Source organism: Bombina bombina, chromosome 7 (genome assembly GCF_027579735.1).
Source record: "Bombina bombina isolate aBomBom1 chromosome 7, aBomBom1.pri, whole genome shotgun sequence".
In the NCBI taxonomy this organism is placed as follows: Eukaryota; Metazoa; Chordata; class Amphibia; order Anura; family Bombinatoridae; genus Bombina; species Bombina bombina.
Genome location: NC_069505.1, coordinates 339,192,214 through 339,219,986, shown reverse-complemented (window position 1 = coordinate 339,219,986; position 27,773 = coordinate 339,192,214). Strand labels below are relative to the sequence as shown.

At 36.2% G+C, this 27,773-nt stretch overlaps 1 protein-coding gene across 3 annotated transcripts in view; it reads left to right on the top strand.

Moving 5' to 3' along the window:
* The window catches only part of PRICKLE2 (prickle planar cell polarity protein 2), a 372,653-nt gene that overhangs the window by 262,281 nt on the left and 82,599 nt on the right, over positions 1–27,773 (top strand). For all 3 annotated transcript variants that reach the window (XM_053721002.1, XM_053721001.1, XM_053721003.1), the window contains exon 4: positions 12,565–12,702. In XM_053721002.1, coding sequence (XP_053576977.1) covers positions 12,565–12,702 — 138 coding nt within the window. The remainder of the gene's footprint in view (positions 1–12,564; positions 12,703–27,773) is intronic.

Here is a 27,773-nt window from a genome sequence, read left to right as displayed (position 1 = left end):
TATTAGTATGACAGTATATAGTGCTTTCCCTTATCTGTGCTGTACGATATATATAGCATGCTGGTATTTCTATTAATATTCTGGTTTTAATTGCACAGCATATTTTGGGGTCACAAGGTTATAGGAATTGAGACCCCTTGTAATTTAACAAGAAATAGTTTTTGTGTGTAAAAATATAATGAAATTTAAAACCAGCATAATAAAGATGTTAAAAATACAGCCGCTACATCTTTCAGTTAGTCAAATATGAAAGAGTCAAAATGGTTATTTTAGTTTAAGGGATATGAAACAGTATGAGATTGTAATATATAAAATGTTTAATTATGTGTATTATAGTTTAAAAAAAAAACGTTAGTAAATATTTTCATTAATTATTGTCACCTTTACCTGTAATTTATCTCTGAAAATTGCAGTTTTTCAAATTACACCAAGTTCTATAAAGTAATGGGCACTGCTAAATTTGAACTTAAGTTTTCCTGCTATCTTGCTCTCCTGCTGAGGACAGTTAGGTAGAGTTATAAAACACTTAGGGCTAGATTACAAGGGGAGTGGTATTTTGCGTTTTCGCAATAGCAAAAAATCCGCTAGGTTGCACTGGTATTATAAGTTGAAAGTAAACTGTTTTTTTTTTCTCCAGCGGTAACCCAAATCGTGCTTAAAGTAGAAATTAAAAAATCGTGATCGTGTTTTCGCACTCCCCCATAGTCAATGGAGAAAAAAAACTAACACCCACTCTCTAGCACAAACACATTTTCGCAATCGCACTAACCTGACATTAAAATGTGAATATTTTATATCCTAATTTTCTTAACGTAACAGAATATGTTCTATTTATTCATAAAAAAATATTTCTTCATATATCAGATGTTTTTTTAAACACATATATATTTATACCTTTATATATATATGTTATGTGTGTATATAAATATATATATATATATATATATATATATATATATATATATATATATATATATATATATATATATATAGAACATAATCTGCTATGTGCAGAAAATTGGAATGGGAAATATTTACAGTAAATACATACATATATATATATATATATATGTATGTGTGTGTGTGTATATTATATATATATATATATATACAAATCAAATACATTTTTAGCCATGTATCTGAAAGTACTTTGGCTGCTTTTTTTCCCCTCTAACACCCGATATCTCATATCTTTAAGCCCTTATAACTTTTATGTGCAATATTTGTTTGTAATAATTTTTATTAGATGGTGTTATTATAAGTGTAATTGTACTTTGTAATGTAGTTTTGATGTGTTTTCTGACACTTTTTTGTTTCGGAAAACAGTTAACTACAGCTCTGAGATTGCGGTAAGGATTGAAGCGTAAATTGCGATTTCGCTCAACTTGTTATATCAGCGCAATTAAAACTGCTTGCAAAATGACAATACCGCTTGCGCAAAAAATGTTTGCACCTCGCTTGTAATCTAGCCCTTATTGTTTAAATATTGAAGATATAAGTGTAAAGGATTAGTTTCTATGAAGTAATAGGCACCACCTTATATGACATAATTTTCTATTTATCTGTCTTCTTCTGAAAACATTTAGGGACATAAAAATAAACAAGCAATAAAATAGTTTGTACAAACATTAACAAGGCTGTGTGGAACATAGGGTTATCGTAACAGGGTTTCCACACAGCCTTGTTTGCACAAACTCGATTTTATTGCTTGTTTATCTGTCCTTAATTGTTTTCAGAATAAAACAGAGATAAATAGAAAACTAGTTCAAATATGGCGGCACCCATTACTTTATAGAAACTAAACCTTTACACTTATATCTTCAATATTTAAACAACTAACATATATGTAAAAAAAACATCAACCTATTATTCTAAGGCTTTGCTTGATGCCCCTGTTGTAGTTATGAAGCAGCGGTCTAAAGACCGCTGCTCCATAACTTGTCCGCTGCCTCTGAGGCTGCGGTCTTCAGTCCGCCCGATCCTATACGATCGGGCTGTTTGACACCCCCTGCTAGTGGCCGATTGGCCGAGAATCTGCAGGAGGCGGCATTGCACAAGCAGTTCTCGAGAACTGCTTGTGCAATGATAAATGCTGACAGTGTATGCTGTCGGCATTTATCGATGTGCGGCGGACATGATACGCTACATTGTATCATGTCCGTCCACACTTTAGTAAATTGGCCCCTATAAATGCATTGAAAAGTTGTTTAAAACTGCATGTCTTTGGCATTCTATGGCAGCAGTGTTTCCTACAATGTGTAATATATGTAAACATTGTTGCAAACACTTCTGCATAGAGTACTAAAGACACAAGCACATTCCTGAGCTCCTATGTGCTGGATGCCCAGTAAATACAGTAGATTTGCATAATAAAAAAATACATGATAAAAATACAACGCAATAGCACTTTGGGGCCCATTTATCAAAGGGCTTGCGGACCTGATCCGACACTGCGGATGAGGTCCGCAAGACCTCGCTAAATGCGGAGAGCAATACGCTCTCCGCATTTAACATTGCACCAGCAGCTCACAAGAGCTGCTGGTTCAACGCCGCCCCCTGCTGACTCGCGGCCAATCGGCCGCCAGCAGGGAGCTGTCAATCAACCCGATCGTATTCGATCGGGTTGATTTCCGGCGATTCCTGTCCGCCTGCTCAGAGCAGGCGGACAGGGTTATGAAGCAGCGGTCTTTAGACCGCTGCTTCATAACTTGTGTTTCTGGCGAGTCTGAAGACTCGCCAGAAACACGGCCCTTCAAGCTCCATACGGAGCTTGATAAATGGGCCTGTAAGTCTGAACTTCAAATGAGTAGTAGATTTTTTTTCTGACAAGTTTCAGTCATGTCTATTTCCACTCCTCCAATCAGCCAATCACAAATGCATATATGTATATTCTGTGAATTCTTGCACATGCTCAGTAGGAGCTGGTGACTCAAAAAGTGTAAATTGGAAAGTTGTTTAAAATTGCATGCTCTATCTGTATCATGAAAGTTTAATTTTGACTTGAGTGTCCCTTAATTGATATTGAATACTCATTTAACTACTTATATTAACCTTTGTAGATACACAAGACAAGGATGCCCTGTGTTGCCCCGTTTATTTAACCTAGCTATAGAACCAGCTCTCGGTTTCATGGCATAAGACTAGAAAAAAATGAAGTGCATCTATCATTGTATGCAGACAATTCACTAAAAGTCATCAATAATCCAGTATATTACTAGTACTCACATAGGTGCACACAGCTAGGTTAAAAAAAAGTTAGCTATAGTATTTAAGCCAATATTTGTATGTGATTTTTTCCTATTGCTGGGCTGGGGTTAAACACAGCTGTCTGTGAGTGACTGCTTAGCACCCAAAACTGGTCATTTCTGCTAGTGGCACTTGATGTCTACTCAGTCTGGTTTGAAAGTGTAGTCCACTTCCTTTGTTTTGTATGTGGCTTTTGAAATTATATATGCCTGTTACACCTCTGTTTGTTTCTCAATGTGTTTGATTTGAAGCTAGCTTGTGTTGCAGCAAGTTAGGGACCCAAGTAAGAAGAGCTTTCAAAGCACTACCTGTCCTGTCACTTTTTTAACCTAGCTGTATGCATATAATAGATGTTGGGTATTTTGTGTGTTGAGCGCATGCAAGCACACAAACACGTGCACCCCAGATGCAGAACTTATTTGAGAATGAGATTTTGAAATGAAATTCAGTTTTAAAATTTGACAGTAGCTATTAAGCACCAATTAAATTGCAATATATAGATTAACTGGACAATTTAAGTTTAATAATATAAATGTCTCTTGAATATATTTGCTTCCTTTGCTCTTGGTCTAATATCACATAAATATTAGCTAAAAATATAGTCCTAAAAAAAAGGAATTGCTCGCAAGAATGTCTTACATTCAGGAGTCAAAGCTTTGCAGACTGGAAAATTCTAGGGGGTGGGGTTAAAAAATCCTTGAGAACCAGTCATTCATCAATTTGCTTTGCAGCGCTGCTCCCTATTTGACTGTTCTTTTCAAACAGCGTTTCGCTCTGGCTGCACTGTGTTAAGAAAACTGTATACAGTGCAGCCAGAGCACAGTTCTGTTTGAAGAGAGCCTGATGTGGAGCAGCGCTGCAAAGCGAAAGCACTAACAGTTCCTGCGTGTGTTCTGATCTTTCGGCAGACATGCTTCATTTTTGGTGATGACATCTCAGATCAAAGCATGTTTTGTTATGGGGACGTGTATACACACTAAATCCTTGCAAAGCTTTTTCTGATATAAGAATAAAAGATACAAAATTTATTTATTTTTAATTAAAAAATAATTTCAAGACGAGCTTCAGAATGAGGAATAACATTTAAGATTTAATTCAGTCTTGTAATTTAATTTAGAGAACTGGACTCCTGCCATGTTTTTGGAAGTATTTTTTTCTTAATATTTCATTTGTTATTCTTTATTATATTTTTCATGGCACTGAAAATATTTTCTAGAGAAAATTGTTTTTGCCTACAGCATCCAACTTTTTAAGACTTTTATGTGAGGCAAAATATATTAATAAAATATAAAAAAAAAATAACAGCAAGATTAAGTCTTGGATCTATCTATTATTTCTGTTATTGTAATACAGACTTCCCAACTGTTACCTCATACTTTGTGATATACTTATAAACAACAGAGATTTGTGGTTTAGAAAGAGGGTTTCATTGTCTTTTCAGTTTATTCCTGTTATCAAATTGACTTCAATCTCTTAATATCATTTATTGAAAAGCACACAGACAGTTCAGGAGCAGCAATGCACTATTGAGAGCTAACTGGTGATTGTTGGCTACACATATACACCATATGCCTCTTGTCATTGACTCATCAGATGTGTTAACTAGCTCCCAGTAGTGGATTGATGCCTCTTGAGCTGATTTTATCTTCGGCCATAGCAAAATAAATAATATAAACCTAATAAACTTTTGAAAAATATGTTTTTCATTTTAAAATTATACAACTAAAAAAAAAAAAAGTCATTCTGCATATAGAGGCTGAATACAGTATATAACATATAGATATTTAACCCCTTAGTGACCAGAGCACTTTTCCATTTTCTGTCCGTTTGGGACCAAGGCTATTTTTACATTTCTGCAGTGTTTGTGTTTAGCTGAAATTTTCCTCTTACTCATTTACTGTACCCACACATATTATATACCGTTTTTCTCGCCATTAAATGGACTTTCTAAAAATACCATTATTTTCATCATATCTTATCATTTACTATAAATAAAATTATAAAATATGAGGAAAAATGGAAAAAAACACACTTTTTCTAACTTTGAACCCCAAAATCTGTTACATATCTACAACCACCAAAAAACACCCATGCTAAATAGTTTCTAAATTTTGTCCTGAGTTTAGAAATACCCAATGTTTACATCTTCTTTGCTTTTTTTGTAACTTATAGGGCCATAAATACAAGTAGCACTTTGCTATTTTCAAAACATATTTTTTTCAAAATTAGCGCTAGTTACATTGGGACACTGATATCTTTCAGGAATCCCTGAATATCCATTGACATATATATATTTTTTTTTAGAAGACATCCCAAAGTATTGATCTAGGCCCATTTTGGTATATTTCATGCCACCATTTCACCGCCAAATGCGATCAAATACAAAAAATTGTTCACTTTTTCACAAATTTTTTCACAAACTTTCAGTTTCTCACTGAAATTATTTACAAACTGCTTGTGCAATTATGGCATAAATGGTTGTAAATTCTTCTCTGGGATCCCCTTTGTTCAGAAATAGCAGACATATATGGCTTTGGCATTGCTTTTTGGTAATTAGAAGGCCGCTAAATGCCACTGCGCACCACACGTGTATTATGCCCAGCAGTGAAGGGGTTAATTAGGGAGCATGTAAGGAGCTTTTTGGGGTATTTTTAGCTTTAGTGTAGTGTAGTAGACAACCCCAAGTATTGATCTAGGCCCATTTTGGTATATTTCATGCCACCATTTCACCGCCAAATGCGATCAAATTAAAAAAAACATTACATTTTTCACAATTTTAGGTTTGTCACTGAAATCATTTACAAACAGCTTGTGCAATTATGGCACAAATGGTTGTAAATGCTTCTCTGGGATCCCCTTTGTTCAGAAATAGCAGACATATATGACTTTGGCGTTGCTTTTTGGTAATTAGAATGCTGCTAAATGGCGCTGCGCATCACACGTGTATTATGGCTAGCAGTGAAGGGGTTAATTAGGTAGCTTGTAGGGAGCTTGCAGGGTTAATTTTAGCTTTAGTGTAGAGATCAGCCTCCCACCTGAAACATCAGACCCCCTGATCCCTCCCAAACATCTCTCTTCCCTCCCCTACCCCACAAATGTCCCCGCCATCTTAAGTACTGGCAGAAACTCTGCCAGTACTAAAATAAAAGGAAAATTTGTGCATTTTTGTGCATTTTGTTTTAGCATATTTACATATGCTTCTGTGTAGGATCCCCCTTAGCCCCCAACCTCACTGATCCCCCACCCAACAGCTCTCTAACCCTCCCCCTCTGACTTAATGTGCGCCATCTTGGGTACTGGCAGCTGTCTGCCAGTACCCATTTTAGTGAAAATATGTGTTTTTATTAAAAAATTTTCCTTTTTCTGTAGTGTAGCTTCCCCCCCCCCCCAATACCAACCCCCCACCCCTTCCAGATCGCTTAAATGCTTTTTTTTTTAAATGTTTATTTTCATTTTTTAATACACTTTACTCTTACTTTTTTTCTGTAGTGTAGCGGTTCCCACCCGCACCCGCCCCGTGCACGCGCCCCGCCCGCCCCCCACCGTGCACGCGCGCGCGCCCGTGCGCGCCCCCGAAGGCTCCGCCCCCGATCCCGCCCCCCTCCACCTTCCAGATCACACCGATGGCCGCCCACCCCGCCTCCCAAGTCGGCTCCCACCCACCAACGATACCGGCCATCGATGTCCGGTGCAGAGAGGGCCACAGAGTGGCTCTCTCTGCATCGGATGGCCAGAAAGTGTTATTGCAGGATGCCTCGATGTCGAGGCATCACTGCAATAACCGGAAAGCAGCTGGAAGCGAGCAGGATCGCTTCCAGCTGCTTTCCAGACTGAGGACGTGCAGGGTACGTCCTCAGGCGTTAACTGCCTTTTTTTAGAGGACGTACCCTGCACGTCCTCGGTCATTAAGGGGTTAAAGGGACACTGTACCCAAAATTTTTCTTTCATGATTCAGATTGAGCATGAAATTTTAAGCAACTTTCTAATTTACTCCTATTATCAGATTTTCTTCATTCTCTTGGTATCTTTATTTAAAATGCAAGAATGTAAGTTTAGATGCCGGCCCATTTTTGGTGAAAAACCTGGGTTGTCCTTGCTGATTGGTGGATAAATTCATCCACCAATAAAAAATTGTTGTCCAGAGTACTGAACCCAAAAAAAGCATAGATGCCTTCTTTTTCAAATAAAGATAGCAAGAGAACAAAGAAAAATTGATAATAGGAGTAAATTAGAAAGTTGCTTAAAATTACATGGTCATTCTGAATTACAAAACAAAATTTTTGGATTCAGTGTCCCTTTAATTATTTTATCAATATTTTATATAGATTTTTTATGTGACTACATCTTAGATATGAGAAATGTGAAAGTGATGCAGAGTTCTGAGCCATTGATGTTCACACAGTTAGGTTTTGGCACAATTTAATTTTTCATTTTATAGTATGACTTTGCTGATCCTTAAGCCCCCATTTGTCATTTTGTGTGCAGGCAATGTTCCCAGACAGGGAACCTGCCTGAATGCCTTTGGTGCCTCCAATGCAGCATCTGAAGTCAGAATTTAATGGGGCATAAAACCCAAAATTGTTCTGTTGTGATTCAGATAAAGCATACAATTTTAAACAACTTTTCAGTTTACTTCTTTTGTCTATTTGCTTTGTTCTATTGATATCCTTTATTGAAGACCATACCTAGGTAGGCTCAGGAGGTGGGTGCTAGCTGCTGATTGGTTTCTGCACATATATTCCTCTTGTCATTAGCTTATGATGCAATCGGCTACATTTCAGTAGTGTATTGCTGCTCCTTCAACAAAGGATACCAAGAGAATGAAGCAAATATGTTGTTTAAAATTGTATGCTCTATCTGAATCATGAAAGAAACATTTTGGGTTTCATGTCTCTTTAACTTTGCACAAGCTCTTGGGAAGCCGAACCCCTGCACTCATGCATCTTGGTTGTTTGATAAGTCCAATATGTTTAATTTCCAAAGCATATGATATTGCAGACACGTAGTAGTTGCCATAATACTGGTTCTTCTCAAAGGGACAATCTACATGGAAATTGTTATTGTTTAAAATGACAGATAATCCCTTTATTACCTATTCCCCAATTTTGGATAACCAACACAGTTATACTAATATACTTTTAACCTCTATGATTACCTGTATCTACGCCTCTGCAGACTGCCCCTTATCTCAGTGCTTTTTACAATCTTGTATTTTAGCCAATCAGTGCTGGTTTTTATCATTCACCATGAGAGTGAACACAATCTTATCTATATGGCACAGTTGAACTAGCACTGTCTGGCTGATGTGCAAGATTTAAAAAGCACTCGGATAAGAGGCGGCCTGCTGGGGCTTAGAAACAGGCACACCTAGAGGTTAGAAAGTATATTAATATAGCAGTGTTTGTTATGCAAAGCTGGGGAATGGTTATTGAATGCATTATCTATCTTTTTAAACAATAAAAAATCAAGTAAACTGTCCCTTTAACATTCCGTTGCAGGCTTGCATGACCAAACCTGTGCCAAAAGAGCCCAGAAGCTGCTTAAACAGCGTCCTAAACAGGAACCATAGTGTGATGAACAGATCTCAAATAGTGTGTCACAATGTCTCTTAGTGTGACTTGAAAGTACCTGGTATTTTATAAATATTTTTGTTATTCAGTTAGTTACTAAGTCTTGTAATGCAGAATTCTAGCCATTTTAAATCCCCATTTGAGAGCTGTACATTTTTTTCCCAATTCTGTCTGTTTTAATCTCTCTCTTCCTGTTTGTGTGGGATCCGTGCCTTGTAATACTTAAAATGATTAAATGGCTCCAAAAAAATAATAATATATACTGTATATTTATATACAGAACATCCTGATTAACTGGAGTTCCTTTAATTCCCTGTGTCAACAAATCAAATGGTCTTTTAATAATCCTGATTTCCTTACCCTCAATTATATAGTCAGTTTTAGAAAGTACAGTAATTAGACCGTAAGTAATCATTTTATTTAAATCTGTGCTGGAAGAGAGGTGCATTAGCGCTGACTGCATGCAAATCTATGCTACTCGAGGTAATCTTTAAATTACTAGAATTTAATGAAATGCGTACTGGCCATCCTAAAACTGATACCTAAATAATGCATTTTAAAAATGTCTGCTGAACAGAAGTACAGATAGTTTATTAGATATTTATTAGTAAGTACAGTACATTTTTGGTGTTTTTCATGTATTATAAAATAAAGGTAATTACAGAAATACTCAATTATTTTTGGACACGCTGATCTAATTTGCAAATACATTTGTACAATAGGAATAATAAAGGAACATTATAGTTTAAAGGGACAGTAGACACCTTGTAATTACAAGATATTTCTGTTGTGTTGTTATACAATAACAGATCAACCAAGTCTAAACATTTTAAAAAACTAATTAACATACTTTTTTTTTTATTCTGAAATTGTTTTTTAATAGTAAAACTCCAACCACCACATGTCTTATTTGGAGCCAAGCTGACAACAATACTAGCCACACACTGTCATAAAGTTAGTATAAGGTGCAGTGTTTTGCAGTTGTTATCAGCTAAAGCCAATTGGGGACATATATGTAGCCGGGTTAGCCTTGAAAAAGTCATCAGGGTTTATTTCAATTTCTGAGAATTTGAAAATCTTAACTCTTAAAGGGACAGGAAACCCCAACATTTTCTTTCATGATTTGGATAGAGCATACAATTTTAAACAACTTTCCAATTTACTTCCGTTATCAAATTTGCTTTGTTCTCTTGTTATCCTTTGCTGAGGGAACAGCATTGCACTACTGGCAGCAAGATGAACACATCTAGTTAGCCAATCACAAAAGACAAATGTGTGCAGGCACCAATTAGCAGCAGCTCCCACTAGTGTAGGATTTGTGCATATTCTTTTTTAACAAGGGATACTAAGAGAACGAAGCACATTTGAAAATATAAGTGAATTTAAAAGTGTCTTAAAAATGACGTGCTCTATCTGAATCATGCAAGTTTAATTTTGACTCCTATCCCTTTAAAGGGACATAAAATAGGTTGAGATCTGTGCATATGCTAAAAGGGATAAATAATTAAACAAAGTTTGCATTAAAAAAAATGTTTAAAAATTGCTGGCAAGTATTTTAAAATAATTTTCAAAAATAAGCAAAATGAATTACATAGCTAAGCTGTCTGGATGCCAACTCCACCCCCCTTATCGGTGTTTAGACACAGGCATTGTATATCAACTGAGTTCACAGCTTCTAGGCCTGCTCCAGCAGATAATCCCTATGCATTTTAGCATTTTACCAAAACAACAATAGATATAGATACAGCCATAGAAGGAAATGTGTGGGGGGAGTTAGAGCTTTACAATTCATAAACTAAAAAGAAAGGGTTACTGGCGAGGCACTGCAGTATAAATTTGCAGGTAAAGTAATTAAAGTACATATTATATTTTGTCTCTATCCCAACTTGTTTTATGTCCCTTTAAGAGGTAAATGACATGTGAATAGAAACATATGAGCTGTTTATGATCACCAGCCGTGTCTTTATCAGAAGCAGTAATACAAAGTGTGCTTGGTACACAACTTTGTGATGAAAAAACAGTGAAGATATTAATTTTTATTCGCCAAAATACTGAGGTCCCTTCTACCAGCCCTCTATCCAAACAAGGCAGTTTTTTTAAAAAAAAATTCTGTGCCTTTTAATTACAAGGGAGATAAAGAAGTATTTTTATTTCAGTACAGTAACATCCATTTTATGGGGAAAAAATACAGTACTGTAACATGTTTTAATTATCTATTTTAGATGCAACAAGGAGGAAAAAAACTGTTTTAATGACCCTGTACTGTTAATTGAAAAATCTGGAAACTAATGTTTTAAATAATGTGAAATAATAATGTACAAGTCACCTCTTTTATTACTTCAGTAAAAGCTGAATAACGTCATACTTATAAACTTAAAGCGACTGCATTATGTGCAGAATTATCTAACATAAGGATAACCTTTTGTGTTGGTTTTTTTTGTTGTTTTTTTTTGTAAAAGCTTAATTTGTCACCTAAACTATACACAACTCTAATGTGAAGCCTTCTCTTCGGTGCGGCTGTTTTTTAAAATAGTGCATCATGGGCTCACTATCTAATCACAGCGAGCCTCATCGCGCCATTGAACTACATGGATTGCGCTGTAATTAGACAGTGAGAACTTGATGCATAATTTGAAAAAACACGAAAGAGACATATTAAGCTGTCCCTTTAAATATAGTAGCATAGCTTAATCAACAAATGCAAAATAAAATATCTATGCAAAAGCACTTATTCTGAATTTGAAATAAGCAGTAGATTTTTTTTTCTGACAAATTTCAACATTTTCTTCCATTTTCGGACTCATGTATCACGTGACATACTCACATATGTATACACTGAACTTCTTGCAGAAATATTACCATAGACAGTTCAAAAGTAATTTGTTTAGAGTGTAGGCTGCATGAGGTTTATGCATACAGATATATTGAATTCATTCAGAATTCCTCGGTATACAAAAAGCTATGCAGAGCCACAGTAAAACATGATGTTAAAAATTTAAGGTTTAAATTGATGTTACATTTATTTTTATTTGCTGCATATAAAATATGTGTTTAAAATATATTATTGTTATTTTTGTTTGTTTTTTCTTTTTGAAAGTCTGTCACTCCTGTCTTCACTAATAAAGTTGTGTAATAAAGGCGTTGTCTTTATGCGCCAGTCAAGTTAATCCACCAACAATATTTCAAAATCCAATTTAAAGAGATACTCTAATATGCTAGTTTAATTTCTTTTTCTGCTGTTGCTTGAACAGAACTATGCGTTTAACGTCCACAAAGATTTGTGCCAACAATGTGCTACTGGTCTGGAGCTGAGCCAATCAGGGGAGGCATTACAGTAGTTGCCAAATCACCAAGCGTGTTGTTCTCAGTATTGGAAGTGTATTTCCTCTATGCACGGGTAAACACTTAGTTGTACAAATAATAATGCAATAATAACATGCTCTAGCAGATTAGAGTATTTCAATATCTACTCCTGTATCTCCCTTTAATCAAAATCAAAATAGATTTCTTTTGTCATGCAAAAACGAACATGTTTATTGCTGCTATTTCATATGTATAACAGAAGATTTTTGAGTTGTGTCCTTTGTCCCAACTGGCTCTTGTCTACCTTCAAAATCCCAAATTATCCTGTTTTTTTTAAAAAAAAAATTATATAGATAATTTTCTACCTCTATAATATAGCAGCGTTTGCAGTAAGTTTAATTGAATCCTCTAAAGTGGAAATGCTAACCTTTACCATTTATTTTAGGTCCGGTATTGCAACTCTCTAGACGAAGAAGAAAAACGAGAGTTAAAGCTTTTTAGCAACCAAAGAAAAAGGGAGAATTTGGGAAGAGGAAATGTCCGTCCGTTTCCAGTTACAATGACGGGTGCCATTTGTGAGCAGGTAAATATACAAGGCACTGTGGCGGTTCCAGAAACCTTGCTATTGATACGGTGACTATTCATTGTGACTTACATATTTTTTTTATTTTATTAAAAAACATATTTGAAATTGTGTGTCATATTGATATTTCAGACAAAAAATAGTATTACTGACACTATGGCGATTGCTAAAGAGGAAAAGGACCTACTGTAACAAATAGGACCGGCGTTCTGTCGAGAACTCCAATAGATCAAAAACTCTAATCTGATACATCTGATTGGTCTGTGTCCAGTAAATGACAATATTAACAACCAATCAGATAGGCCCTGTAATCGTCTATCTTCACTATCTATTTTGCCTCCGCCTGGGGGGGTTCAAGGGGGGCGAGTTCCCGAAGGTTTACTTGGGGTGTATGTCAAAGGGTCTGCGGTGCCCCCCCAGACAGAGGCAAAACAGATATTAAAATAAAGGAGTCACCGGAAGTGACGTCAGATTGGAGTTCTTGACGAATTGGAGTTCTCGACATAACACCAGTGCTACCCTCAAAATATAACTACAACAATAACCCCAAGGAAAGTTAGGGAACAGATCAGGGCTCAAAGCACTCTTCCTCTAATCAGGATAAATAATGGTTAAAACATAACCTTTAATATATATAATAAAATCAGGTATCCCTGCAACACACACCCCTTCCACCACCTCTAATAAAACTGTGAAAACAACCCAATATTTCCTGGCTGATAACAGGCGTGTAATTCACAGTAACAAATGAGTTTAAAGTTTAAAAGCGACCTTTTTCAATGTTAATATTAGACTGAAATTGAGAAACCGAGGTGCTTGGGACCATTCCTTTTAAACCCAACTGCTTTAGGCACTAAACCAATCATAACGTGGCACGTCTAGCACCTCCCCTAAAATCATTTAGGTCTCCTATTGCTAGATAACGGACGTTGGTTTAATTTGCCTCTCTCATTAGGCCAACAGGATGTGTGTCATTGTTTACAACCCCACGCTTATGTTGCTCATATTCATATTTATCCATTTTTCTAGACTGTTAGGAAGTCTACATATTAGATAGCAGATGTATTTATAGATGCTGCCGTCGGATTACACATTTTTTGAAATTCTGCATATATTTTCATCTTTTTACCCTCCTCTTCAAACCAATGGGGGTGCAAAATAAGTTTGGGATGCTCTGAACCCCTTGCCCCCCCCCCCCCACAGAACCACCACTGACCATGCATGTTACCCCCCTTACTCTCCTTTCAGTTCTTTTCATCCTAAAGGAAAAATATGCAAATCTGGAGGTTTGGTATTTTCCAGATGAAGCATTAAACTAAGGAATGTATTCGTTTTCACAGCTGTGTCCGGAGAACCTTGTTTTTAGTCTAAGATCAGTTTGTCTGCTTAGAATAGAAGAAGGGGAAAACTAACAAAGAATGTGCACTGTAGTGTAAATATTTGTTAGAATTCTTGATTCCCCCTCTCGGGAGAGTGTTTCCAAATATTTTGTGTTAAACCTGTAGTATTTTGTTCAGTTTTGTAAAAGTAGGGAAGGTTATTATATGGTTTGACCACAAGAATAAATTCTATGATTTTTAGTGTTTATTAATTGGAAAACTCATCCTTTCTTTCTTTCTTTCTTTCTTTCTTTCTTTCTTTCTTTCTTTTTTCTTATTATTTTTCTATCTCTTTTTCTGACTAACAATGAGAATATAGTTAAAGAAGTATCCATCACTGTAAACTAATACCAAGGTACTAAACCTTTGCAGTTCCATGTCTGCATATTCTCATTTCAGCATTCTCATACTGTTTATGACAAGGCTTGGAGGCAGTTAATCACTCTGTTAGCCTATTGAATAAACTATAAATAAACCTGTGTGCAGAGATCATTTGCTCTACATATTAAGAAGCTTCAGCTTTTAACTGACTCCATTTAGTCAGCTAACCTTCCACTGGCTAAAGAAGCTAGGTTTTTTTTTTGTTTTTTTTTTAAAACATTTATATGAGAAGGGACTCTCCTTAAAACTGTTTTCCAACATTGGAAATCACCCCCCTCACTTAAGGGGGCATGAGATTAAAAAATGTGTTCTCAGTGGTCCATTTTACCTGCTGGAGTGTATTTAATTGCTTGTAACCACTCATTTATTTTTATTTTGTTATTTGAAATAGCATATATTTTTCTGTTGAAACCGCAATATATACTGAAAATATGAGTGCAGATGTATTGTAGAAAAGCTATGTAAAGATAAAGAAATGACAATAGTACTAATTAACCTTCCAGTGGGTGGTTGAAGAGAGAGAGATTTTTGTATCTGGTTGTGGTCATTGAACTCCCAGCCATAATTTGCATTTGTAATACCTATTAGGCTGTTTGTTTAGACAAAGACAACATAAGTTTTGCTTTACCTGCAGGTTCAGCCCCTTTATATGGACATGTCTATGAGAACAACAGGTGATTATTTTAATTGGCAAAAGCAGCTGTTTCAAACACAAAAATAAATGTGAAGGAAGGTTCTAGAACTGAATATTTGGAGGAACTAACAAATGTGGTTAAAGTCGAGACAGCACACATAATATATGGAGCCTATTGGAGCTCAATCTCCCCAGTCGGACTAGACTGCAGAGATTGAATTGGTGGCAAAAGGTTAGGAAAGCAGCGGTCTGATAACCGCTGATTGTTAAATACAGCAAGCAGGTTCTCTTGTGAGAACCTGCAGCAGTAGGGTCTCAAAGGCTGGCAAAAGCCTTTGATAAATCGACACCTTAGGGCTAGATTTATTAAAGCTGAGGCGTACAGGGGCTGTACGCCTCAGCTCGCCTGTGGCGGGGCGAAAATACCCGCAGGTATTCGGCATTGCACACGAGCGCAATTTTGCGCTTGCGTGCAATCCCGCCCCCTGCCCGCGCACAGCCAATCACGCGCGGGCAGGAGCTGTCAATCTCCTCGGTCTGACTAGACCGAGGAGATTGAATTTCGCCAGATTAGAGGTGGCGAAGAGGCTTAGGAAGCAGCGGTCTGGTGACCGCTGCTTGATAAATGACGGCGAGCAAGTTCTTGAGAGAACTTGCTGCCGTAAGGGCTTAATAAATCTAGCCCTTAGTCTCGCTAGTCCAGTCATCTGCCCGTGTCAAGTATAACTGTTCCTGCATTTATCTGCAAATTACCCCACGGCAAATACTGCAAAACAAAATTGATTAGGAGCATCAAAGAAAACTGTAATCATACTGTGGCAAAACTATAAGTTGAGCATAAATAAGCTTCAAAGAAGCCTGTTGTCTCTCACATAATTTAACTGTGAAAAAAAGCTGCTCTTGTTGATTTATTCCACAACAAACAGAGACCGTAATAGCACTCGAAATCGTTACATTTTGGTCGGCAACGCGTTATGACCTGGTGTATTGTCAATTGTAGAATGTAGATTCAGTTCTGAGACTAGAGTGGAACTGTTTTCCAGAGTACAGGCTGATACCTGACACCACTGCCAAATAAGAAGCAAAAAAAAGGATTGAGCATTTAGATAGACATTGTCCTGTCTCAAGGAGAGTTTATTTGATAAGTAAGTTGGAGGCTGCTAAAATACTTAAAGGGACATGAAACCCAACAATTTCATAATTCAGAAAGAACATGCAACTTTCCAGTTTACTTCTACTATCAAATCTGCTTCAGTCTCTTGGTATCCTTTGTTAAAGGAGCAGCAGCGCACTACTTGAAGCAAAGTGAAAACATCTAGTGGGCCAATGACAAGAGGCATGCTTTTTGCAGCCACCATTCAGAAGCTTGCTCCCAGTAGTGCATTGCTGTTCCTGAGACTAACTAGGTATGTGCATTTTAACAAAGGATACCAAGAGGACAAAGCAAATTAGATTAAACGCAAAGATGGGAAACCTTGGCCCTCCTGATGTTTCAGAACTACATTACCCAAGATGCTTAGGCACTCTGAAGTCCAGTTGAGCATCATGGGAAATGTAGTTATGAAACATCTGGAGGGCCAAGGTTCGCCATCCCTGGATTAAAGGATTACGTTGGAAAGTAAACTATTAACATATTACCTATACACAAACAATTTTAGCGTTACATATATTCAGAAATTCTGTAACATCTAGTCTGGATGAAGAGCTACAATCTAAACTATTGCTGAAATATTATTCAGCAACATTACAAGACATATGATGATACCACAACTTAAAGCCTTCCCCACTCTGTCTTCTGTATATTCCTTCAATTGAATCATAAAACCAGATCAGAGCTGAAGTTTATAATTCTGTGTATAAAACAGTAATAAAAAAGACTTCTTCTTACAATGACCTTGAACTCTCAGGTCAAGGTCAGCTGTCTCGTAATTTAAAGGACGATAATACAACAACCTTATTCCTAAAAAAGCAATAAAATATATATATTTGCCTATTTATCTAGTACATATTTGTCCCCCAAAGTATAATTAAATGGACATAAAAGTGTAAAAAGAAAATGCCCAGTTGCGTATTTTATTATTGTCCTGTTGCTTGCATATAACTACATGTTTCAGACCTGTATATGGATTAAACACATATTTAAAGTCAGCTCCAGAGCAGTAATGCACTACAGGGTGCTAGCTGAACACCTATGGTGAGCCAATGACAAGAGGCAAATTTGTGTAGCCACCAGTCACCAGCAAACTGCCAGTAGTGCATTGTTGCTGATAAGGATATGTACATATGTTTTCTAACAAAGGATACCAAGAGAACAAAGCGAATTTGATAATATAAGTTAATTTAAAAGTGTCTTCAAATTGCTTGCTCTTTCTGAATCATGAAAGGTTAATTTTGACTTTAATGTTAATTAAAATATTACTTCCTTTTTCAGTTATTGAAAAAAACCTATCCCAGACTGCATGATTTTCTTTGCTTTGTCAGACAAGTGCATAAGTCATCAGTTTCATTCACTCTTATCTCACACTTACACATGCATGGTGAGTAACGGTTCTGTCACTGGTGCTAACCACTCATGCACGTCAACAGATACTCATACACATGACCTAAAGCTCTACACCGGCTCAATAGGAAAATAGGAGTATGCACTCAGGGATACAATGTTTTTATTATTACCAATTAAAATAGTAACTGGTCAAGTTAAGTGGTGCATTTTATTACTTTTGACTGAATGTGTCAGTTAAAGGGCCATGAAACACAAACTTTTTATTTTATGATTCACTCTAAACAAACACACTACTTGCAAAAATGTTCCCGCACTGCTGAGTGAGTCTGGAGGAAATCTCACTCTGAAGCAGATTTCACTATAAGTTCATTCTTCATTTATACACATCTGCCCTTCACTTAGCCAAGCAAAACTACTCTTTCCTCGAACCCTAAATGACTCTCTCTACATTCAACTATTTTCTCTCCCCACCTGCACCACCCCCTCCATCTGTCTTTAGTGCTCAAGTTCTGGCAGACTACTTTTTAAAGAAAACACATACTATCCGAAGCACCATCCTGACACTAACCTTTAATCTTCCAACTCCACCCCCAGTCATCCTCTCTGCCACTCTTTGTATCTTCCCTCCAGCCACAGAGAATAAAGTTTGTTCCTTACTATCTTCCTTAAGCCTCACTACCTGCCCTCTCAACCCTATCGCTTCCCAGCTAATACTTTCTCTGTCTTCCAACCTCACTCCTACTCTTACTCACATCTTCAACCTTTCCCTTTCTACATTTTCATTCCCATTTTCAAACATGCAAAGGACACTCCTATACTCAAAAACAACCCTCACTTGATCCTAATTCTCCTTTAAACTACCGCTCCATATCACTGCTTCCACTAACATCAAAACTCCTGGAAAAACTACGTAGTTTACTACTGCCTAAGCCTCTTTCTGTCCTCCAACTTCTTGCTTGATCCCCTGCAATCTGGCTTCCACCCCAACACTCAACTGAAACTGTTCTCACCAAGGTTACTAACAATCTTCTTTCTGCTAAAAGTAACGTTAACTACTCTATACTTATCTTACTTGATCACTCAACTGCCTTCAATACAGTTGACCACCCCCTCCTCCTATAGACACTCCTGTCTCTTGGACCCACTCTTATCTTTCTCACAGGTTCTTTTTGTGTCATTTTCTGGCAACTCCTCCTCTTCAATATCTGTTGGAGTACCTCAAGGATCTGTTCTGGGTCCTCTACTCTTCTCCATTTATACTTCTTCACTGGGTAAACAACAGCTATGGCTTCAAATATCACCTCTATGCTGATGACACCCAGATCTACCTCCCCACCCCTGCTCTCTCTCCCTCTGACTTTTCTCACATCACCGACTGCTTATATTACATTTCTCCCTAGATGTACTCTCACCGTTGACAGCATCACTATCTCCCTATCACCCCAAGTACACTGCCTCAAAGTTATACCTGACTCCAACCTGCCTTTCATCCCCCACATCCAATCGCTCTCTTCATCCTGCCGCAACCACCCTCACAATATTTCCAGAATTTGCCCGTTTGTGAGCGCTGACACCACAAAGCAAATAATCCACTCCCTTGTAATTTCCCAACTTGACTATTGCAATAACCTACTCACTGGCCTTCCTCTTTCCTGCTTCTTCCCCCTTCAATCCATCCTTAATGCCTCTGCTAGATTAATCCACTACTTCCATCGCTCTGTATCTGCTGCATCTCTCTGCGAGTCCCTTCACTGGCTCCCTATTCACAGCAAAATAAATTTAAAAATTCTCTCCCTGACCTACAAAGCCCTCACCAAGCCGCTCCCCACTACCTATTCTCACTAATCAACAAACATACTCCAGCCCGCCCACTAAGATCCAACAATGACCTGTTTCTTGCATCTTCTATCATCCCCTATTCCCATACTAGACTACAGAACTTCTCTCATGCAGCACCTACTCTTCAGAATGCTCTCCCTCACGCTTTCCCCTAATCTGCCCTCTTTTAAACGCTCTGAAACTACATTTTTGTTCAGGGAAGCCTATCACCCAACTCAGTAACAAATGAATTCCACTTACCTAATAACTGCCCTCCTCTAACCATGTATTAACATCATTCTTGCAGTCCTCACCTCCTGTTTCTCACCCTCCTACCCTTTTAGATTGTAAGTTCCCACGGAATAGAGATTTCAATTCCTCCTGTATTTGTTTGTCAAATTTTGTCTTGTCTCTTTGTATCATTTATTGTATTTAAATGAAATGTACCCATGGATAGAGCTGTGGAATATGTTGGCACTTTATAAATAAAGTGTAATAATAATAATAAAACATTCAGTTTTAAACAATGTTCCAATTAATTGTATCTATTTTGCTTCATTCTTTTGACATCCTATGTTTAAATGCATACCTAGGTAGGCATGGGAACAGTAATGCACTACTTCGAGCTAGCTACTGATTCGTAGCTGCACATTGATGCCTCTTGTCACTGGCTCTTCCGATGTGTTCAGCTAACTCTGAGTAGTGAATAGCTGCTCCTTCCACAAGGGATACCAAGAGAATGAAGTAAATTTTATAAAAGAAGTAAACTGGAAACAATTGTATTTCATCTCCCTTTAAGAAAACTGGAAACGTCTCTTTATAGAAAAGTTCAGAAAAATAAAATGTCCTTTTTAAAAAAAAATAAAAAAGAAAAAAAGAAAATAACCCTATTTAAAGATTGGGTTTCTGTGCCCATTATTTTTTACTGTACTGTTTATAGTAATAACTATTGTTAGCTATATGAATTAATTTTTTAATTAAACAGATAACCTTGCATCCCAGATTCCCCACAGCAAAAACTGTATATGATGTTATTATATATTTTTTTTTAAAAAAAACTTTCCTTTCAAAGCTTATGCCCTGATTATTTCCTAACCTAATCTCTGCATTTAAGATTTTCTTCCTCTGATTTAGCTAGTTTTAGAAGACAAGTTCCCTGGGGTTTTCTTACATGACTTGAGGCATCCCATTTACTAACGCATTTTGCATTATTAAGTCTAAGCACTTTTTGCTATTAAACACAGCTTTATGTGACTTTATATTAACTTCCTGCGGCGCTCATTTGTGACCTATATAGGAAAACACAGTTTTTTTAATTTTGATAGTCGTAAGAATCCAGTAAAAAAACAAAACAATAAGACGATATAGGTTTCTTCAAAATTTACATTCACTTTTCATAATATCATCGGCACAGAGTGATATACACTTTGGCAATAGTCAATTGGCTTTCACTGTATAGACAAGATCATGTTCAAAATTAATTGAACATTGATTTACCAATCTTTTCGGTTGCTTGCTTTTTTTCTATGGTTACAAGGGGTGCCCAATACATATCTCACCCAACAAACACAAGCGTGGGAAACAAATAACTACAGCCACAAAATGGTTTATGTAAGAGTTTGTGATTGGTCGAATATTCAGTTTTGTTATGGATGAAATAGTCTTGTTGGGTACAACTTAAAGGAACAGTATACACCAATTTTCAGATAACAACATGTAATAGACACTTCTATGAAGAAGATGTACACAGATACTGATTTAAAAATCCATTATAAAACCTTTAAAAACTTACTTAGATGCTCCCATCTTAGCTCTGTTGATGAGGTAGTCTGGAACACCCATTGAAAGGGGCTGGGTAAACAAAAAGAGCAGACAATCCCACCTTCCCTCCTTACCTGCATATGAAAAGACTGATAACAAAGAGGAGCCTGCAGGAGTCCGTAAACACGTGTATACATCTGACACTGTAGGGCTTGGTTAGGAGTCTGAAAATCAGCACAATGTTATCCATAAAATAAGCAAAACTATACATTTTTATAAAACCACTACCAGATGGGCTATATAAATGGATCATCTACAAAACAGTTATGCAAAGAAAAATCTAGTGTACAATGTCCCTTTAAGGTGTCTCCAGTGGCTGGCCATAGATGTTCTGCAGAATTCTTAAAGGGAATGTAACATTAAAGTTAATCTTTAATGATTCAGATTGAGTATGCCATTTTAAACCTCTTTCAAATTTAATTATATTATCTATTTTGTCTCATCATCTTGTTATCTATTGGTTAAATATGGGGAAAGTACACAATAAAGTCACAGATCTATTTAGTACACAAACTAGCTGGATTTCAGTCACAGTTCGGGTTGGCAGTATACAAAATGGAGGCAATATTATTAAGAACAATTATGTCTGGCAGTTACTATGGCAACCCCTAAACATCAGAAAACAATGCTACTTAGCATTGAAATTTACTGTAACATTTTACAAAGATAAATGCAAGAGGAAAATGCTTATTTATGCAATTAAAAAAATCTATGCTGTTGATCAATTCTATAATGATCAATAAGGTCAAAAATGTAATTTACACAAAATCATAAGCCTTACTTTTTACATGTTTATTAATAAAATATTAAATAATATTTTTATGTTTAAGAATTGTAGCCTTAGGACTTTCAAATGTACTTTTTTAATACCTATACCTATATATACGCATTTCAAATATAGCGACTGGTAGTAGAGGCTCTGCGTCTAGTTTAGTTTGACAAGCTGCTCACATAAATCAGATCATTACAGACAGGGTTGTGGACTCAAGTTGCATGATTTGGGCTTGACATGGACTTGAGTTCCAAATTTGATGACTTGTGACTCGACTCTACTTCAAAATGCCACCCGGCTACTTCAAAATACCACCCAGCTGGCACATTTTTTGTGTGTGGAGAACAATATATTGGTAGCACAGCATTTTTGAATGACATCATGGGTTCGTCTGCATCCGTTTCATCTGATACTTGTAAAGTATGGTGAAGTATTGTAGCAGTTATTTCTTCTGCATCTGTTTCCTCTCTAACGTAATCTTTTTCCTTGAGGTACCAAATAATTGTTTTAGGGCTTAGATATAATAGTACTCACTGACATACATTCTCTCTAGTTGTGTTATTTCTATACAATGATTTTGACTTTGTTACTCTGAGGTACCAATAAAATACTTTTTTGTTACTGTTTGTCCTTATTAAGTGAATGTCACACTTCGAAGCACATATCTAGACAGACAAATTGAACTGAAATAGATAGATCCCCTTAGTGAAAATAGTTTATACCTAATCTCACCTAAAATTGAACTGGGAAGTGATAAACATATTTTAAAAAAACCTCCTGATATAAATTAGTATACATATACTATAGTAATTAATACTCACAAACTAAATTTGGCAAAAGAGCACAAATGGCTAGCTTAAAGTTGAGGACTTGCAACTTGACTTGGACTTGCCTGTCTTGGCTTGGGACTTCCCTGTGTTGACTTAGAACTTGACTTGAGACTTAAATGCAAAGACTCTAGACTTACTTGTGACTTGCAAAACAATGACTTGGTCCCACCTCTGGTTACAGCATTATGACAACCATGGGTTAACAAAAAGATGTAGATGTAATATAGTGTCTGTCACTCTATAGTAGCAGCTGACACTATACACTTATCAATAATGTTTGGTTTGCAGGATTTTAAATAGATGAAAGATTATTTTGAAAACAAGAGTTATGTACCAATCCTCTTGTGATCGGTAATTAATAGATTATGATCTATTCTAACACTTTAGCGTTTATATTCACATCAAGTTGCAGAGTATATTTGTAATTTATCTGTACTAAATTTGTGTTAAGGACCTTTCAGCAGAGCTAACAGCTTTAAATACGTCAATACAACAAGATTCAGTCTCTTCACACATTTGGATAGCAAATTAAACATACCAGATACAAGTCTACCAAAGTATTCTTCCTAATTAAAATTGAAGACCTTGATATGGCTAGGGATACCAAGCATACACAGTTCCCTGTGCTATTAATCACATGATGGTGTTAGAGTTGGATGGCAGCCACTTTAAATGTAATTCCTTTTGTATGGTTTCACATTTTGCAGTTGTGCTTAATATCCCAGTGGAAGAGAGACTCCTTAAACCAAGCTTAATGCAATTTAAAAAACCATCAATATGTGCAAATTTTCTTCCTTCTCTTGGTATCTTTTGTTGGAAAGCAGGGACATATGTTTCGAAGATCAGCCATTTCTGGAGCACTATAGGGCAGCAGTTTTGCAAGAATGTTATCTATTAGAGCACTAGAGGGCAGCCCTATTTCCTTACATGTAGTGTTCCAGATGCCTACCTCAACACAGAGTACCATGGTACCAAAGCAAATTTGATAATAAAAGTAAATTTGAAACTAATGGTATGCTCTGTCTGAATCAAGTTTTGGTTTTCATATCCCTTTAAGCAGCTCCCTCTAGCTGCACATGTTGCCCCTGACATAATTATGCTTGGGGCATTTTATTTTCTTGACACATTTCTGCAGAAGCCCATGGGACAGCTGTAGAATTGCCAGATGTTATGCCTAAAGCAGATATTGTGGCTATATTTCCTGGGGCTTCAACCTAGTTTCTTTCTTTCCTCTGGTTGTCTTTCTCTTTGAATATGACTTAAAGGGACACTGAACCCAAATTTTTTTCTTTTGTGATTCAGAAAGAGCATGAAATTTTAAGCAACTTTCTAATTTACTCTTATCATTTTTTCTTCATTCTCTTGGAATCTTTATTTGAAAGCAAGAATGTAAGTTTAAATGCCGGCCCATTTTTGGTGAACAACCTGGGTTGTCCTTGCTGATTGGTGGATAAATTCATCCACCAATCAAAAACTGCTGTCCAGAGTTCTAAACCAAGAAAAAAGCTTAGATGCCTTCTTTTTTATATAAAGATACCAAGAGAACAAAGAAACATTTGATAATAGGAGTAAATTAGAAAGTTGCTTAAAATTGCATGCTCTATCTGAATCATGAAAGAACATTTTTGGGTTTAGTGTCCCTTTAAATAATCAAGTGAAGCAAAGAGAGGGAGAATATTATCCTAACCCCCTTATTTAATGCATTAGACCATTTCTTCTTGAGATTGCAGATTCCTCATTTTATGTGCATGATTAAGATCTCCTTCCCATGTGTAATGTTATCAGAGCTCACAAATATTATTTGGAAGTGACTAAAAAAATTCAGAATTTCTTTGTATCCTTAAAGGGACATGAAACCCAAAATTCATGATTCAGATAGTGAATACAATTTTAAACAACTTTTTAATTTATTTCTATTATCCAATTTGTTTCAATTTTTTGGTATCCTTTGTTGAAGAAGCAGCAATGCACTACAGGGAGCTAACTGAACAACTGATGAGCCAATAACATGAGGCATATATGTGCAACCACCAATCAGCAGCTTCTGAGCCTACCTAGGTATCATTTTCAACATAGAATACCAAGAAAACAAAATAAATTAGATAATATAAGCAAATTGGAAAGTTGTTTCAACTTGTATGTTCTATCTGAATCATGAAAGAAAAAAAAAATTATTTCATGATTCTAGTGTCATAAAACAGTCTTATACATTTCAGAAGAGGCTGCAATAATTTACAGTGAACACCTTGAGATTGTTTGTTTGTGAAATATTTAGTTATGCATAATGAAAAAAACTTTGCAATGTATTTTCAGCATTCATTTTGCCCACTTTTGATGAATTAGCTGTGAAAATTGAGCAATTTTTAATTCTCAAAACCTGAAATGCACTCCACAGACTTCTCAAGGCTAACCCTGCTACATATGTATCCCTAGTGGCTTTAAAGGGGCAGATTAGTCAAAATTAAACTTTCATTATTCAGACAGGACATGTAATTTTAAACAACTTTCCAATTTACCTTTATCATCAAAAGTGCTTTGTTCTCTTGTTATTCTTAGTTGAAAGCTAAACCTAGGTAGGCTCATATGCTCATTTCTAAGCCATTGAGGCTGCCTCTTATCTGAATGCTTTTTTATTTGCTTTTCACAACAGGGGAGTGCTAGTTTATGTGAACCATATAGATAACATTCTGCTCATGCTCTGGGAGTTATTTAAGAGTTAGCACAACACAGCACTAATTGGTAAAATGCAAGTCAATAGATAATAAATAAAAAAAGGTCTTTTTATCAGGGAGCTGTCAGAAGATGCTTAGATACAAGGTAATCATACTAACTTTTTTGACTGTGGTTAGCCTTGTAATCTGTGGACTAAACTCCAGATTGGCTCCTCTAAAGAAGGGAAATGGCAGGTCTTGTTTTGCTATTTAAAAATAATTGCAGTAACAAAGATGTTAAAGTGAAGGTCAATTTTCATGTGAAAGTGCCCGGTTTTTAAAAAAAACTATTAAAAACAGGGGCACTTTCATTCATGAAAATTGACATTCCTTGTTCTTCTGAAACGCTGGATCGCCGTTCTGAAGCGATGCCCCGTCTGCTTCTTCCTGGTTTACTTACCCAGCAATGAAGAAACCGACTTCCTCCAATCACGGCGTTGCCTCAGGCAATGATTACCCTGGTGGGAAACAGTGATTGGAGGATGCCGGAATCGTCATTGCTGACGTATGAAGAGGCTTGCGATGGGCTGGTGAAGCACTGGAGTGGCTTCAAGAAGAAAAGGTAAGTATATTTTAAAAAAACGGCTGAAATGTCAATTTTCATGAATGAAAGTGCCCTTGTTTTTAATAGTTTTTTTTAAAAACCGGGCACTTTCACATGAAAATTGACCTTCACTTTAAAGGGATACTAAACCCAAATTTTGTCTTTGATGATTTGAATAGAGCACTGGTTTTTAAACCTGTTATCAAGTCTCCCTAACAGGCAACCTGTTAAGGATATCTGAACTAGAGCACAGGTGAAATAATCAGCTGATTAGGAAACCTGGTAATTTAACCTGTTCTCACCTAAGGTTATCCAGAAAACCTGAACTGTTGGGGATGCCTGAGGACAGGTTTGAAAACCAGTGGAATAGAGCAGGCAATTTTAAGCAACTTTCTAATTTACTCCTATTATCAATTTTTCTTCTTTCTTTTGATATCTTTATTTGAAAAGCAGGAATGAAAGCTTAGTAGACGGCTTATTTTAGGTTCAGCACCTGGGTAGCACTTGCTGATTGGTTTCTAAATGTAGCCCCCAATCAGCAAGCGCTATCCAGGGTGCTAAACCAAAAAAGGTCCGGCTCCTAAGCTTTCATTCTAGTTTTTTCAAATAAAGATACCAAGAGAACGAAGAAAAATTGATAATAGGAGTAAATTATCCGAATCATAGAAGAAGAAAACATTTGGTAGTATCCCTTTAATTTAAAAAAAAAAAAACAACAAAAAGTGTTAAGACAAGCTGATATGTTATTCTATAGCAACAAAAAAACTGAAATGTCTTGTAATTACAATGGGCTTTCTGTCCCTTTAAGGTTTGGGTTCATTCCTTTAGAGCTATTACAGATTGCCACTGTCTTTAAGAATAGTTACACAAAGCACACACATGTTCCTTTCATACTTTTATCTACAATTCTCCTAGTCAAATGTGTTTGTGTCATTGCAAGTAATATATGGTTGTTAAAGTGTTAGTAAATCCTAACGTTTGTGAAATGCTAGGAATTATTTACCAGAGGAACAAATAAAAGGGACTTTCAGTCATAAAGTATGAATATAAAAAGATTGTGCAGTTAAATAATAGAAGGAAATTGGAAAATCTCTTAGTGTCCCTTTAATTACAGAAATATTAATCCTTTTTTTCCTACTTCAAAGTGAAAAAAATAGAAACCGCATTTGCTATTGTTTTAATAGATGTTTTCAGGTCTGTAATAAGGATGGGCAAATGTTTCTAAAATTCAAAATTTCAAATAAAATTTTTGAATGTTTATAAAACATTCTAACATACTATTTTAGAATTTTCTTTTTTAGAATTTTTCAATAACATTCGAAAATATCCGTACGAATAATAGAATTTTTAGCTATGTATTTTATATCATATTCAATTTCGAAATGTCATATTCAAATTTGAATGTAACATTCGAATGTAGTATTCAAATTCGAATGTCACATTCAAGTAATAGAATTTTTAAGAATATTCGTTCTTATCAACATTCGATTAGGTAAATCGAATTGCTACAATAACATTCGTTCTAACATTCAAATTTGATTATAAACACAATCGCCCATCCCTAGGCTGTAAAACTTGAATGCACTCATACCAAAAAGTCCTACGACTCGGGTTTTATATCTTCAGGTAAAGTTACTCTTTGTATTTGCATTTTTCAGAGATATCAATAGAACTTATA